Source organism: Struthio camelus, chromosome 4 (assembly GCF_040807025.1).
Source record: "Struthio camelus isolate bStrCam1 chromosome 4, bStrCam1.hap1, whole genome shotgun sequence".
Lineage (NCBI taxonomy): Eukaryota > Metazoa > Chordata > Aves > Struthioniformes > Struthionidae > Struthio > Struthio camelus.
The window spans coordinates 6377036-6391894 of record NC_090945.1 but is presented as its reverse complement, the minus strand read 5'-3'; the positions used below and the strand labels follow the sequence as shown (position 1 = coordinate 6391894).

The 14859-nt window shown below is 51.9% G+C and overlaps 1 protein-coding gene across 1 annotated transcript; it reads right to left on the bottom strand.

The window, feature by feature from the left end:
• Positions 1-8512: 8512 nt before the first annotated feature.
• LOC104152090 (16 kDa beta-galactoside-binding lectin) lies at positions 8513-11243 on the bottom strand. The gene is made up of 4 exons (XM_009687259.2): positions 11077-11243; positions 9588-9667; positions 9229-9400; positions 8513-8724 (listed from the first exon to the last, which is right to left on the bottom strand). The coding sequence occupies exons 1-4, from the start codon at positions 11083-11085 to the stop codon at positions 8581-8583; spliced, it is 405 nt and encodes a 134-aa protein (XP_009685554.1). The 5' UTR covers positions 11086-11243; the 3' UTR covers positions 8513-8580.
• Positions 11244-14859: the final 3616 nt, after the last annotated feature.

The window sequence follows — 14859 nt, the reverse complement described above, 5'->3', positions numbered from 1 at the left end:
AACCTACCTGATGTTTTAATGTTTTTTGAAGCATCAAGCTCGTTACATGTGATGACAGCAAACGTATCCTTTTCATTATTTCTGAGCTTGAACACTGTTCAGGCCCGTATAGCATTTCACGAGAAGCCTAAGCAGAGCTAGCTGGGGAACTGAGTCTTATGCCTTAATAGCTGAATCAGAAACCATATCAGAGAAGAACCCATGGGGGGGGGGGGGGTGTAACCCCCTTCCCCCAAACAAAAGAAGGAAGGGGCACTGTTTCCAAGCCAATCAAAACATTTAATTTGTCCTAAAAGAAAAAACCCACCCTCACAGTACTTCAGTTTAGTATTTTTTTTTTTAAGTTTTTTTTGTTTGTTTGTTTTTACAGCCACCCTTTCACCTTACATTTACCAAAATAAATCAAAAATACTTGGCAAACCTGACATGCTTTTGTGAATGGTTTAGGACCAGCCAGTCCTGCATTTTCCAGTTAGTTAGTCCTTTGCCAAGGCACGCAGTCCTACCTTCAGCTCTCAGGCAGGAAGAGCGTCCCATCCGAGCAGGGTCTGCCACTTTGCTCCCTGAGCCCAGGGTGAACCAGCACCCATTTCAGGGTCAGGGCCCCAGGCTGTGCCACCCAAGGGGTCATGCCACCCTCACCTGCCTGCACTGCATGCGGTAACACCGCTCTTTCCAAACTCTCCATGCTAGAGTTACACTGCAAGTCAAGCATTTCCAAGCAGCGGGCAGTCAGCCAGCCTTGTGGCAGTGGTATATAAGGCTTTACTAAATAGTTTGTAAAACTTTCTTTTGTAGGGCTTCCAGCTAAAAAAACTTGAGGTTATGGGTTCATGGTGGTTTACAAGAAATTCAGATGTTTGGCACAGCTCTGCAGTCCACCAAGTTCGGGGATTCCTGCTGAAAGTCCTGCATGTGCTACCACTGCACACACAAGCATCTGCTAATGAGGCAAGTGATAGTTACTTACATTTTTATATAGCTTAGCTCTTCAGGTGAAAACAATTTAAAGCCCCTATTTCTGTTGTAAGATGTGTTAAGTTTATTATCAGGGAAACAGGCTTTGCACAGCTGTATTCAAAAATGGCTCCTGCAGGGAGCAGGACTGCAGGGTTTGCTGAGGAGGGGCAGAAGCACATGTGACAGGTTTTTGACAGAAATTAAACATTGATCAAGGCAGTAGATTTACTCCTAAGCACCTTTGGCAAAAAGGGAAACCAATTGATTGCTCTTTATCTTACACTAGTTTTAAGAATACAGCAGAAAAGCCAGGTATAACATCACAGAGTAATGACATGCTTTCATGGGACAGAAGCATCACAGGCAGTTATTGTCTAGGCATCCTTAACTTACTGGAACTAATCTCAACTTTAGATATGCCTACATGAGTTTTTTTTTTTTTAAGACCTGAAACTATAGATATGGGCCTGCAGTGGAGAAAACCAGTAAGTTAGATGCAGTGAGCATGATTTGCATCGCTGCCTCCTCCCCAGCATGCACTGCCCCAAGCATCCAGAGCCAGGACACTTCCCTCTGCAACTGCAGCTGGGGCTAAAAATTAGAGTGCATAAAAAACAAATTGATCAAACCTCTCTTGCCACCAACAGTGGTTCTCACTGGACGCGTTTGCTAAAAATGAGCATTTTCATGATTAAGACATCTATTGGGGGATACTGGAACTAAGGAGAATTGAGAACAAAGCTCAGCATGTTAAAGGTGCGTTAGTTTTGTTAAATAACAACATTCATATGTGCCTAGAGCAATTTTAGGAGCTGAAGTGTTTTTGACTTGTAAAAAGAGTAAAATGCAAATTTTAATGGGACTTCTGACCAGTTTCAGAATAGCTACAAGTGCTGACTTTACTCCCCAGAGGTAGCAGTGTCTAGCAATCCTTTCCCTCCCTTGTTGTCGTGCGTTTCCCAGCACACAGCCTGGAGTAGCACTAAGCACCGCGTATCTGGGGGCCGGCAGGAGAAGAGCGGAGAGATAAGCCAACCTCCGTACATCTTGCGCTGGCTTTGTTTGCAGGCAGGAGATGCAGCTGGCCTTTCCCTGGTGCCTTGGGAAATTCCCTCCTCCCAGTCTAAGTGTATTTTTGCACTCAGATATATATGCACAAGGCCATTGAGTTTCTGCTGATGTGCTTCCTCGGGTGATTTCTCACAAGGAAGAGATAGGAGGAGCCATTAACAAAAACACAGATGGTGAGAAGGCAGCATACAGGGGAGAGGTGCTGAGCTGACTAGTACAGGACCCATTTCTGGAGGTTTTTTTTTTTGGGGGGGGAGGAGGGGGGGGTCTGCACTGAAGCACCTTCCACAACAGCCCTGAGGGGCTTTTAGCTGCCTAGTGTACACTGACCCATGCCCTCGTGCACGGCTCTGCGGGGAAAGGTTTAGGGAAGAGATGCAGGATGCAGAGCCTTTGCACAGGGTAAAACGTGTTGTCTAGCTTCACTAGCCCACGGAAAATCCTAGTAAGGACAAAGCAGTTACACTTTTGACATACATTGCCAGTAATAAGGTAAGTGCTCGTTGCACAAAAACAACAGGGTGCCTCATCTTCTACGGCGTCACGTTACGTCAGCACGCTCCAGGTAAGCCCGCAGTGTTTTCCCCAGCGCTGTCACCCTTCACAGGGAACCTGGATCTCTATATTTCCCTGTTTATTTCTTCTTTTGCTGCTCTGGCTCAGGCTGGTGGCCTCTCAAAGGCATTACTGTGCTATCTCCTTCCCCATTCCTCACTCTTGGTTACCGTCTCACTTACTGGGAGGGGACACCACTAACCAGTATACCCAGCGCTGTCTGGCTTTTCCCTCTGAGATCAACCAGAAGAGCGGCGGGAAGGGAGCGAGACCTGGCTTTCCGCAAGGCAGCGTTCCTAAAAGCGTTACCTTCCGCGGTCAGCCAGGGTCTGAGGGATCTCGCAGGAGCGAGAGCCAGCCGAGATCTGTGCCAGGCCCCTGGCTTTGCTCCAGCTGCAGCCCTAGGGCGCTGGATTACCGCGTTGCCAGGCTTTGCGAGTAATCCAACCGCGTAGCACGTGGCCTCGGCGCTGGGAAAAGGCCGAGGGACATGCTGTGAGGCTGTCCGTACTGCACAGGCAAATTAAAACAACTCTTTTTAGCATAGCTCTCGGTACACCCTCCCTCACGTTTAACACCGTGCTGCTTCTGCATCCTGCTCAGCCGTGCCCGTCCACGCGACATAAGCGCCGTGTTAAGCCGCTCATCCGAATTGCCGCTTGTTTTTAAACGCGGCCCTCGGGCAGCGGGTGGTCCCAAGGAATCCGTGTCAGACGCTTTTCTCGGGACTAAACCTCACAAGGAGCGTTTCCCTGCTAGGGTTGGTTGGCTGTAAACTTAAACACGAGATCTCCTGTAAAGGTTACCTGCAAAACCCGCCTAGGGCAGAGCTGCAGTGCACTTACCTGGCACTGGCGATCAAGCACATGCCCATTGGATGCTCTGCGAGCCGGTATCCTTCGGACAAAACGGGAGGAGCTGGTAGCGCTTTTTCCCCTTCGGGTTTTTCCTAGGGCTGAAGGAAACGTTAGAGGCAAAACGCAAAAAGCCTGGCAAGACTCACGAGGTACTCACATTCGCAAAGCAGCCCGTTTACGCCAAAACGTTTCTCAAGGTGTTTTGCTGGGCTAAAATAAAACTACAATTGAGGGGGGGGGGAGAAAAAAAAAAAAGCAAGCTTAGAAAGGACGCTATGTGGAAAAGGGAAGCACCAAAGGGGGTTTTGAATGCCACCGCGGCTTTCTGCGAGCTTTCTCTTCGCCTCAGAAAAAGGCGGGAAAAGTGAGGCACCATTTTAGAAAGGCAGCAGCAGCCAGGCGCCATTTTGCCCTTCACCCCCGTGAGGTAACAGGCTGAGGAGGCACCACTGCCTGCCAGGAGCCCCTGGAGGACTCACCTCAGCCCGCCGCCCACCCAAAAACAGTGAGTACATGTGATTTTGTGCATTTTTCAGCCCAGGGGGAAGGCTGTTGAGCCGCTGAGGGGAGAAACTGCCCCGGTTTCCTCAGAGGGACGGGCACAGCAGAAAGCATGTGGCGAGGGTTTCGGGGCGCAGCGCCACAAAGGGGATCACAGGGGGCACGGCTTACGGTTTGAGGCCGACTTCCTGAATTAAACGAGTTACAGCAGCTCCTGCCAGCTTGTAGAGGGCGAGGCAGGGGCCAAGGGAGGAAGAAGCAGGCAGGCGTGGGAGGGACATGGCTGGCAGCACACCCGTTGCTGTTGCGCAGGTCTCCTTTTTATTTGGCACAGCAGAAGGACGCCAGGTGCTTTCTTCCAAGCCTGTTGCTGGAAACAATACTGTTGTGCCTCTTTCCCTGGGAAAGATGGGATTCGTGTAGGAAGGGACCCGGCCGTCTTCCTGCGCATCACTAAAACCCAGGCTGCCCGTCAGCTTCCCCAGCGCTTTCCCTCTGCCCGCTCACCCCGCGCAGTTTCTGGGCTCCACCACGTCCCGCCATCGTTCTTTGCGATCACACTGAACAGCGTCACACGTGCTGGTGTAGCTACAGAGTCACTTGAATGGCCTCTTTCTGTCATGTGAAGTTACTGCAAATAGCTGAGGGAGAGATTATTTTTGAGATGACAACGCTGCTGGTCTCTCTTGCCCATCACAACTCCATTGGGTCCTGCATGGGATTTTGTCACATTTGTTTTCACATTCATCCCTTCTGCAGTTGGCATTTGCTCTCCTCTCCGTAGGTCTCAGGGCAATAAAAAACCCACCCTTTATTTGCATTCATGTTGTAACATGAAGCCTCAGAACAGTTTTTCTAGGTCTTCCAGGTATGACATTGCAGGGCAAAAAAGTGGTGCAGCTTTGATTCCTGATGAATTGCCAGGGATAGGGGCTGGGGCTGCAGCTGTAAATCCTTCAACAGGAACCTGAGGTTTTTTTCCTCCCTTTCCTTTTCTTAGGGCTCAGATGACTAAGGGACAGCTTCTTTTAAGTTTTTGGCATCTGTTGGGACATGTTGCTGGACTGACTACTACTTGATGGGGGAAAAGGAAAACACCCACCTTACACCATGCTAGTTGTGATGCTTTTCTGCTCCTCTTCTCAAATGAGGAAGGCTTGGGCTCCTGCCAAGGCTACTGGGAAAGCAGAGTTCACCAAGCATTTCCAGGAGGAGAGCATAGCTGGCAAGGGCCAGCCCTGCTTTTACATTCAGGGTGACCCTTTGCCTGTAGCAGGGCTTAGTGTTCTTGCTTTCCTGATCTCTCTAGCAGAAGTTAAATCTTATCATTGCTCTAGGAGCCAGCCAGGGCACTTTGCTTTTATTCTGCCTGTTCAAAAGTGTCACTTATAGGGACAGGAATATTTATAGCTCTGGGACATAAGAGAACAAAACTCCAGAGGCAGGAAGCACTGGCAAAGGCATACTTCCTTCCTACCCTTTCTCCTATTGTGGCCTCCTTAGTGGTAGCTGCCAGTGTTAGAAAGCAGGACAAGCCTAATTAACTGTTGTGGAAAGGATAAGAGGGGGAGCAGCCCCAAGAAGGCAGTACGTGGGTCCTGAGCATAGTAGACAGGAACATTTCTGGCTAACCTACCTAGAAATGAGGACTGCAGGCTCAACAAGGGCTTTGAGGGGGAAGGGAGGAAGAAAAAAAAAAGTCAGCTCTACTTTTGTGAATACTGACAGATGCATACATAGTCTGATGAGAACAGCCAGTAACAGATGGCAGAGGGACAAGCTCTAAGTTCCCCTGTCCCTCTGCAACAGAAAGGCTTTGTAGTTCTCTAAACGTTACTGCATTCAAGCTGCTATGTACCTCTAGCCAGGTATAAAAGTAAAGGGACCCCAGGGAGTTATTCAGAAGCCATTCTCTTCTCCCATGCCTACATACACACGCACTCCACGCACACACCCCAAAGAGCAAGTAGCATGAAGCTCAGGACTGTTATTTGATAACAGAATGCATAACCGGGACTTGTCTTACCCTTTGTGTGAATCCTGTAAATAACCCAGTATGCATAGGACAAGAGTTAAGAGCCAGCATCAGCCACCAACTCTTGGCTAAGAGCTAAGCCAGATGAATCTAGCAGTCTTGGTCCTCCAGGAGAGGAAGCAAGCGACCAATTCCCTCATTGGGAGGGCTTCTCCCTCAGACCAGCAGAGACAGGATGGACAAGCCTCCCTGCTGCAGGGTAAGCTGAGCCCACCATCATAGCCCCTTCCACACACAGGCACCTTTGAGCTCTTGGCCTAGCTTTTGGCCCCTGTTCTTATCAAATGAGGTAATCCAGCAGCATACCTTGGCTCCTATGATGCATGACACATGCCATCTCTGCCCTAGCCCCACAATGAGCAGCTCTGGGTATCTGACCCTGTACAGAAAGGTGGCCAGACTCCCTGCTTCCAACACCTGGCATCTGACACATTGCAGCACGCACCCACTGCTCACTCCGGCCAGCAGGACTTGAATTAGCTCCCTGGCATCCTGAGGAGGCTGTAGAAAGCAGAGTAGTGATGGAAGGATTTGAACAGGGCTGAGGAGACACATCATTCACAGCTGCTTGCTGAGTTCAGGCATGCAAAGGGGAGAAGCATCACTAACACAGATATGGACCAAGGAGTCACAAAGAAGCTGCAGGCAATGAGCAGCACCATCTCTGGGCCTATATCCTTTCCCAAGAGTCCTGCCAGAACAAGCAGCTCTCTGCTTTGCTACCCACCTGCTTAGTGTTGCCCAGGGTTTCCTTGCTCTGGTTATCCCCAGGGGATGGGTTTCATCAACCCTTTCCCCACCTCCCCAGCAGGTGCAGGGAGGGGGATGCACGTGAGAACTGTGGAGACTTTTGCTGTACTCTGACATGAAAGCAGACCCCCAGGGTGTTCCCCAGACACACATACCACCCCTGAGACACAGGTACTTGGACAGCCTCATGCTCATTTGTGCACCAAAGCTAACTCTACCATTAACTTCTAAGAAACTACACTCTCTGAAGAGTGAGCAGGAGGAGCCCTGTCTATTCATAGTCACCTTGCCTGGGCCTATGGGGCTACTGGCAAAACACAGCTACAACCCAAGCCCTTCTGGCAGAGCTGTAAGAAGGCCTCTGTAGCAGGGATTACCAGACAGCAAAAAAAAGGGCTTGAGTAAAGCAGGAGGGTCCACCTCCAGGGCAGGTTCCCCCATGGCTCCCAGGGCTGGGCCAGCTCCAGGGTAATTGGTGCAGTACAGACCTAGACACTGTTACTGCCATGCAACACTTCTTGTAGGCCTAAGGGCAACAGGCCTACAGCCTCCCCACAGAAGGCTCTCAAATGGACTGAAGTGCTCTGTAGAGGGATACTCCCCTACCCCAGCAGCTGGCCCAACTACTCAGCTGTTCAGAGTAGCAGCAAATGCAGCCCTGGCCCCCAACAGCCCTGCAGTGAAAGAGATTAGCCAAGGGGAGTCAAATTCCACCAGTTCAGCAGCATTTGGCCAAGGCAAGACATTGCACCAGGGCAGTTCCTTGCCAGCTGAGCTGCAAGGAGGCAGGACCGCCACAGCTGTCACAGCCACAGCACCAGCCCCACACCCCAGGAAGCCCACCTGGTCCTGCAGCAATCCACCAAGGGTAAGATTACATTACCTTTTGAGATCGTCAAAGGCTGCTGCAGTCCCAATTCAGTCCCTCTCTTGGCTAGCCATGGCTGGCAGATGGGAACAACCACAGCAAACACACCCCAAGGCATTGCATGAGCAGAGCAAAGAGGTTTTAAGTACAAGAGTAGTTTGCTAGTAGACTTCCCCTGCTACCTAACTGCAATTGGCTGCGCTTAATGCCTTCAGGATTTAATACCTCCATTTTTCTACTGTTTGATTATAGCCCTCAGGATACATCCTGAGCTTAGCAGCCAAGTGCTAGGAAACTGCAATTCATGAAGCAGCAGAAACAACCTGGATGCTCTCACAAGACCTTACTCAGTTTCTCCCCCCTGCCTGTCTGGGCCCAGTCCAGGATTCACCTTCCACACCCTGTCTCTTCCCTTGGCAAGTGCAGTTAACTCAACTTGCCTGCTCTTCCTGTGCCCCACTCATGCCAGCCTGCAAGATAGCCACCTGCTGAGCAGGAGCACATTCCCAGAGAGCAAAGCTGTATGCAGGAGCCCAAGCCATGCCCTGCGTCTGTCCCCCCCGAGAAGAGGGGTGAGCAGTGCCTTTTTGACAGAGGTGGCACAACACACTTCCTTAAGCCTCCCCAGCACAGCTGAGCAGCTGGGTCTGGTCCCAGAGTTTAGAGACCAAACAGCCAGGGACCACTTCCTGCAGGAAGCAGAGTCAAGAGAGCACCTACTGCTAAGGTAGCTTGATTCACAGTAATTCATGCTTTGCCTGGCATGTGATCAGCCCAAATTCAGGACCAGCAACAAGGCCACAGAGTAAATAGGGACACGGGGATATATACCCCCGTTCCCTCTGTTCACCCCCATAGCGCGCACACACACACAGGAGCAAGCAGATTAGTGCAGGAAACAGCAGAGGAAGCAGCCATGGCAAGTTTGGGTTTATTTCATTGTGCAGGAGGTGGCAAGAAGAACACAGAACAAGCCACAGCACTTAACTAAACTTGATGGCTTTGACTTGGAAGTCACCCTCCACAGCCAGGTATTCAATTTTCTCCATGCCCAGCCGATTGGGGAACTGGAACTCTGTCTCAGCCAGCTTCACTGTAGCCTCAGCTGCATCAAAGGAGATGCACATCTGTAGAGAAACATGACAAGGAAGACCAACATATCACCACTGAAAAGCCAGGCTCCCCACTCCCTCCAGGCTGGGCACAGGGGGAGGACAGATGAGGTAGCCACAGGTGGCTTGGCCAGAGCCTGCCAGCTCAGTCTCCTCCCTGCTCAGCAGAGGCACCAAGGAGAGGAAGCAGGCTTGCTCTGCCCAAGGGCAGCCTTACACTTCTGCAGTGAAGGGATGAGACTGACTTGGCTTTATTCACAGGTCAGTGTTTTAATTGGTCATGTGCCTTGCATAGGAAGGCCAGAGTGGTGAGCTTACCACACCTGAGCTGCTGGGCACTGACTAGCAGGGTTACACACTCAGTCAGCTCAGCTGCAAAACTCTTCCCCTGTTGCCTAGCTCCTTCCATGCCTGCTCCCTTCTCCATCTTAGAGATACCAGGTGGCATTAAAAGCACCACCTTTGGAGCGTCAGTGCTCTGGTCTGTGCCAGGAGCTGCACACATCCCCAGGGCCTCACCTCGATCTTGTCACCACGCTGGAAGGGGAAGTCAGCCTTTCTGTCCTCCTCACCCCACGTGCCATCCTCCTTGGAATTGCACACAACAGTGTTGACATCCCCGTGGCAGTCAAAGCGGGGGTTGAAATGCAGCATGAGGGTGCCGCTGTCCTTCCCTACGTTCACAACAAACCTGGGGAGACAGTGAGAGCTGCAGGGAGGCAGCATGAAGGAGCCCCTCCGTGCAGCAGCTCCAGCCACAGCTGCTCAGGTAGGAAGGCTGAGCCCTGCAGGAGCTCAGTCACCCTGCAGGGGAGGCAAGAGCCCATGTGGCCCCTCCTAGGACTCCATCCAGCCATGGCCCCATATCCCACACTCACCCTTTGGCATCTGACAGGATCTTCCCTTTGACCTTGATGCACTCTCCAGGCTGGACATCCAGCTGAGTGACCACCAGTCCCTGCAGGGCCAAACCACAGGAGTTAGCCCACCCAAGGCAGGCCTGCCAGCCCTGCTTGGGCTGAGACAGGGCAGATGCCAGGTCTGGCAGACCCAAGGGCATTTGAAATTCAGAGCTACAGCATGGGTTTTGAGCCAGCCCAACTGCTCAACTCTTCTAGCAGCCCATCACATCTCACAACCATCATCCCAGCAGTGGCTCCCACCCTGGGAAGCAATGCAAGCTGAGGAAGAAGTAGTTCAAGCAAGTATATCAAGGCCAGGGTTAGCATTTAGCAGCTGCTACAAGGGACACTCTTGAAAGCAGGCTCGTACTTTGAAGTCAGTAGTGACCAGAGCCATTTGCACAGAAGCAACAGCACTTAACATGTCCTTCCCCCTCCCTAGGTGGGTCTCCAAGGGAGAAGGAGACAAAAAAGTGGCTTGACTTAGAGCCACCTGCACAGAGAGCAGGGTTAATGGAGCCCACTTCTGGCTGCAGGCCAGTAACTCAAAACACAGACTCCCTACCCCAGCTGCATCTCCCAGAAATAGCCCTTAACATTGCCAGAGCACCTCCACAAAGGGGAGGAGGCTCTTTGGCCGGGTCAGACAGCACAACTCAGGCTGTGCTCCGCAGCCTGTACTCGGGCCCAAGGCATGTTGGGCCCCAGGGTGGGTAAGGCAGGGGGTAAATCCAGGTCAGTTACATCAAATAATTGGGCTCATCCTCCTTCCCTGGCTCGTGCCAGCACAGACAGCCACAGGCAGCTCTGGAGCACTGTGCCCCCCTTGGGACTGCCACTGTGCCCCAAACAGGGCTCATCCTCTTGTCTGCTCCCTGCTCTGCCCACAACTGAGACTGCTTAAGTCAGATTTTCCTAGTCACTAAACTGCTTATCACCACAACACTGTGGGCACCTACTAATACAGCCTTCCGGCTCTTTTTTTGTTGCTGTGCTGCTCAAGTACTGCCTGACACACAGCCTCAATGCTGAGTGGGTCCTTTCAAGGCAAGGAAGAGCTAGGAGGCCAGGGGTAGATGTAGCCATCCTGGATTCCTCTGCTGGTAGGTTGAGGGTTAGCCCAGACCTGTGCCTAAAAAGCATTTTTCCAAAAGGAAAATACAAAGTTGAAAGATATTCAGATATTGTGAATTGCAAACAGCTTTTAGGGTGTTGCAATGTAGCTAGGCATTAAAAACAGCCTCCCCCCCTAGGTCACATAAAGTAGAGAAACTTTGGGGGCAGGGGGGGAAGAGAAAAAGCAGCTGGTCAGCCCTAACCATTCCTCCTACAATCACATATCATCCCAGCATTTCCTCTTAGCTAATCCTTTTCTCCTCCTACCTCCGGCAGCAAGCCCAAAACCCACACGTACCAACCCCTAGTCCTCCTCAGCGCACCAGCCCGGCTAGAAGGGAGCACTCACTTGCTTCATGCTGCAGACACCAGTCCCACCAGGCAAGACACCCCACAGCCCCTACTCCACAGCCCAGCGTGACTCAGCACTGGGCTCCAGCAGCTTAAATCATTTGGGCAGGACCATCACATGATTGGGGGGGGGGGGCAAAGAAGGGGATCGATTGCAGCTGTTTCGGAGTTGGAGCGGTTCCAGCCATTTAAAGCGTGCAGCAGGAGGGCTGGCTTAGAGCTCTGTTGATTGTTCTTTGCTGGCACAACGTGCGTGATTTTTAAAGCTAGTGATTGTTCGCTTCTGTGTGATCCTAGAAAGCCTTGCTGTAAGCTCTCCTAGCTGCTGCTACGCAGTGTGTTGGCACCTCTCCTGGGAGCCCGAGTGTGGCTCTGTGCCTGCAGTGAGGTGGCTGCTTTTTGTTAAGTGATCCCTGGCTAAAATCGGGGTTGCAGTCCTCATGTTACCGCTGTGAAGCGACTGCCTCCGAGAGTGCGTATGGACCCATCCTCCCAGCCCAGCCTCATGCCTGCAAGGGGACTGGACGGGCAGGAGCCCTTGGGTACAGAGCATTACCACTTGTATTTAAATAAAACCCAACGTTCAATGCCAGAATTTTAAAAGCGTCCAAAAGTGAAGGCTGTTTGTGTGGGACCCTAGTACATACGAGAAGTCAGGCTGCAGCTTTTGAAAAGCAGCGTGATCTTACTGGTTCGATTCCAGTTGCAAAAGACTCCAGAGGAAAGAGAAATGCTTTGTTAGCGGGGGAAGAGGCCAGGCAGGGCTGAGTGCAGCCAGCAAGAAAGGAGGCTGATTTCCCAGCTAGTCCCTAACGCTCGCTGTTCCCCTTTACTCTGTGTCTCTTGAAAGCACATAATGTCACTGCCCCCGAGGGACTCTGCAGAGCAGGGAGGTAAAGGGTGGCAGCAGACAAGGTGCTACGAGGATCTGTGGGACTGGGCCAGCTAGGCGCTGCTCCTAGCTTTGGACTGGCTTTAGGAGAGTCCTTAGGCCTCCGTGCCTCAGTTTCCCCCATGCATGAAGTGACAGTAGTGACATGCAACTTCACAGTCCCACTATGAGTTTAATAAAGGCTTTTAAAACTTCACTAGGAGCTGCTCTGTAAATGCAGCATGTTACTTGCTGGTTAAGCCGTGTCGCGCCTGTGAGATAGATACCCGCCGGTAACGTTAGGAAGGCTGCATGGGGCAGCGTGTGAAACTGAGGATAGGAATTTATGGCTAGGTAGCAGAAGGAAACATGCTACCATGCAGGAGCCTGCTAAAACTTCAACAGACTCTGCTTGCTGCTGTACGAACAGTGTCCTGACTCCTGACGCCATCCCTTGCCCCAACTATTTACCACACCCAATTCTGAACATTCACGAGGCGTTTCAGCATCACATACAGCTCTGGGTAAATCAAGCCTGAGCTGCGTTTGAACTGGAAAGTCACAAGTGTGATTTGGAGTCCTGTGACTGGGAGGGTTTAAAACAGGGCAAAATGCTGACCAAGTGCCACGGGGAAAATCCTGCACGTGCTCTGGCCTCCAGCTAACTCGCTGACCACCCTTTGCATATGTGCTGAGGTCGGGAGTTAACTGCAGGAGCAGACCTGGGGCTTGTAGCAAATGCCTCCGAGAACAGATCCCTCCATGGACAGTTCAGAGAAAGCCCAAGAAATTCCACCTTAAGTTTGCCCCCCGTCCCTCGCATGTTAGCTGCCGTCACGTGTTACAGATAGGCTTTAGGCGCCTGCTTTCTGTGCGCCTGAGTTCCTGTGCAGTTCTTCCTCTGTTTGCTGCCACATGTGAGGGCTTGAGCAAATTCCATTTGGTTGGTTGGGTTTTTGTATTTGTTTTCCATTCAGCTCTGCGAAACTCCTGGAAACCTCTTTTTTCAGGGCTGCCGCGTTTCTGGAGGCAGTGCTGCTTGTGAGGGAGGCTGTGGTGCCGTGGTCTCAACATACTGGCTGCTCTGATTCCCCTTCTGAAATGCGCATTTCTTGTGAGCTGCTTTTCTGGCCTGGTGTCTCTTCCTCCGACCCCTTCCTTCAGACGGGGAGATATCTTTCTAATTGCACTTGGAGACGGTGCTGTTTGTTTTCCTTGAGTGCTCTGCCCTAACAGCCAAGCTGGGTTAGCGGCAAGCCCTCTGGTCCTGCCCTGATTTAATGCTCCTGATCCTACGCCCTGTGGAATTAGCAAAGTGATTAGCGTCAGATAACAGTCCTGAGATGCCAAACTGCCCTCCTTTACTCCTAGAGAATAAACCCCCACAGTGGGGAGCCAGAAGAAGGAATATCTTCCCTTTCGCAGCTCCAGTGGGAAAACAAGGGTCTCCTTCCCTTCTAGCAGGTTCAGAGGGAGAAACAGGCTGCAAAGCAAGGCCACGCTGCCCTGCCCCAGCCCACCAAGGGCGACCCCAGATCCTCTGTGCAACACAAGGGAGAGGACGCCTCACGCTGCCTGTGGAGAGAGGACTGAGGCCTTACACACTCTGCTTCCTGGGACAGGGGCACCTGGGACAAAACGTGCAGGGCCACAGCAGGCAGAGGATGAGGGTCCCCACTCGAGGCCAGGAGGGGAAGGGAGGGAGTTGCTGCCCCATGCAAGCTGCTTCTGCACCCCAGGGCTGGCAGGTACTGCTCCAAGAGGAAACCCCAGGCAGGAGCCAGGATGCAGAGGAGATCCGGAGTTAGCTGCGTCTGTAGCAGGGGCTCCCAACACACATGGGTCCTGAGAGAGCAGAGCTGGGGTGCGTGCAGTGTGTATGTTCCCATTTCCAGGAGTTATTGCTCGCGGATGTGCTTTTAGAGAGGGTGTTGCACCTCCCAGGCAGCTCTGGCACGGACCAGGAGAGAAGAGTCATCTGCTGCTTCTCCAGGGGTGATGTCCAGGGTAATTAAGGGTGCCCTCCCAGCACCTGGCCCTGCAGGCTCGCTCTTGAGGCCCAGCATCAGGCCTGAGCTCTTAGTACATCTCCTGATTCGCACAGGCTAACACCAAGCAACTGACCGCTCTGATTTTCTAATGAGTCTGTAGAAATACCTTGCATTTGATTCTAAAAAGGTAAATGCCAAAAGGATGTAGGTTGATTATTACTCTTTTTAATCTCCTGTGAGAGAAAATCCACCCCAGGCCTTGGTGAGTTGTATCCCTGGCTAATGACTCCTGTCATTAGAAATGGCTTACTCCAGTTTTTGGAAGGGCTGAGCACACACCTCTGCTACTGGCAAGCTCAGGGATGATGGTGTCTGGGTGACATGGGGTCCGGATGCTGGCAGTGCTGTGGCTCTTCAGTATCTGGCTTCAGTATTTGGCTTTGTCTTGCACTGAGCCTGCACACGCTGATATTTGTTGATGCTACATACCCTAAATTATTCATTTCTGTAGCTGAGAAAAAGGCTCCACTTCTTGCTAAAAGCGCGGATAGTAGCTTTCTCCTTTGGCTGTCACGTCACATCTTTTCATTCACGACTTGCAGGCTGCCTCCTTTTGCAGGCAGCGCATAAAGGGATGGCAGCCGCATCAGCGCTCCTCTGAACCAGAGCCGCGAAAGAAACTCTGCTTCTCCCAGGGCATGGCGTACGCTGGTAAAAAGCAGTCAGGCTCACTGGCAAAGCCCGCGCAGCGGACGTGGGAAAAGCCCATGGGAGCCTGCGGGAGGAGAGCTGGCCTGTCTCCCGGCCGTCTTGTTCATATGCCTACCCCGGAGGGCACCACCGCTACAACCACGGCAGCTCACTCAGGAGGCAGCACCTGCACAGCACGATGCCGTTGCACTGGTAGAAACGTGCTCGC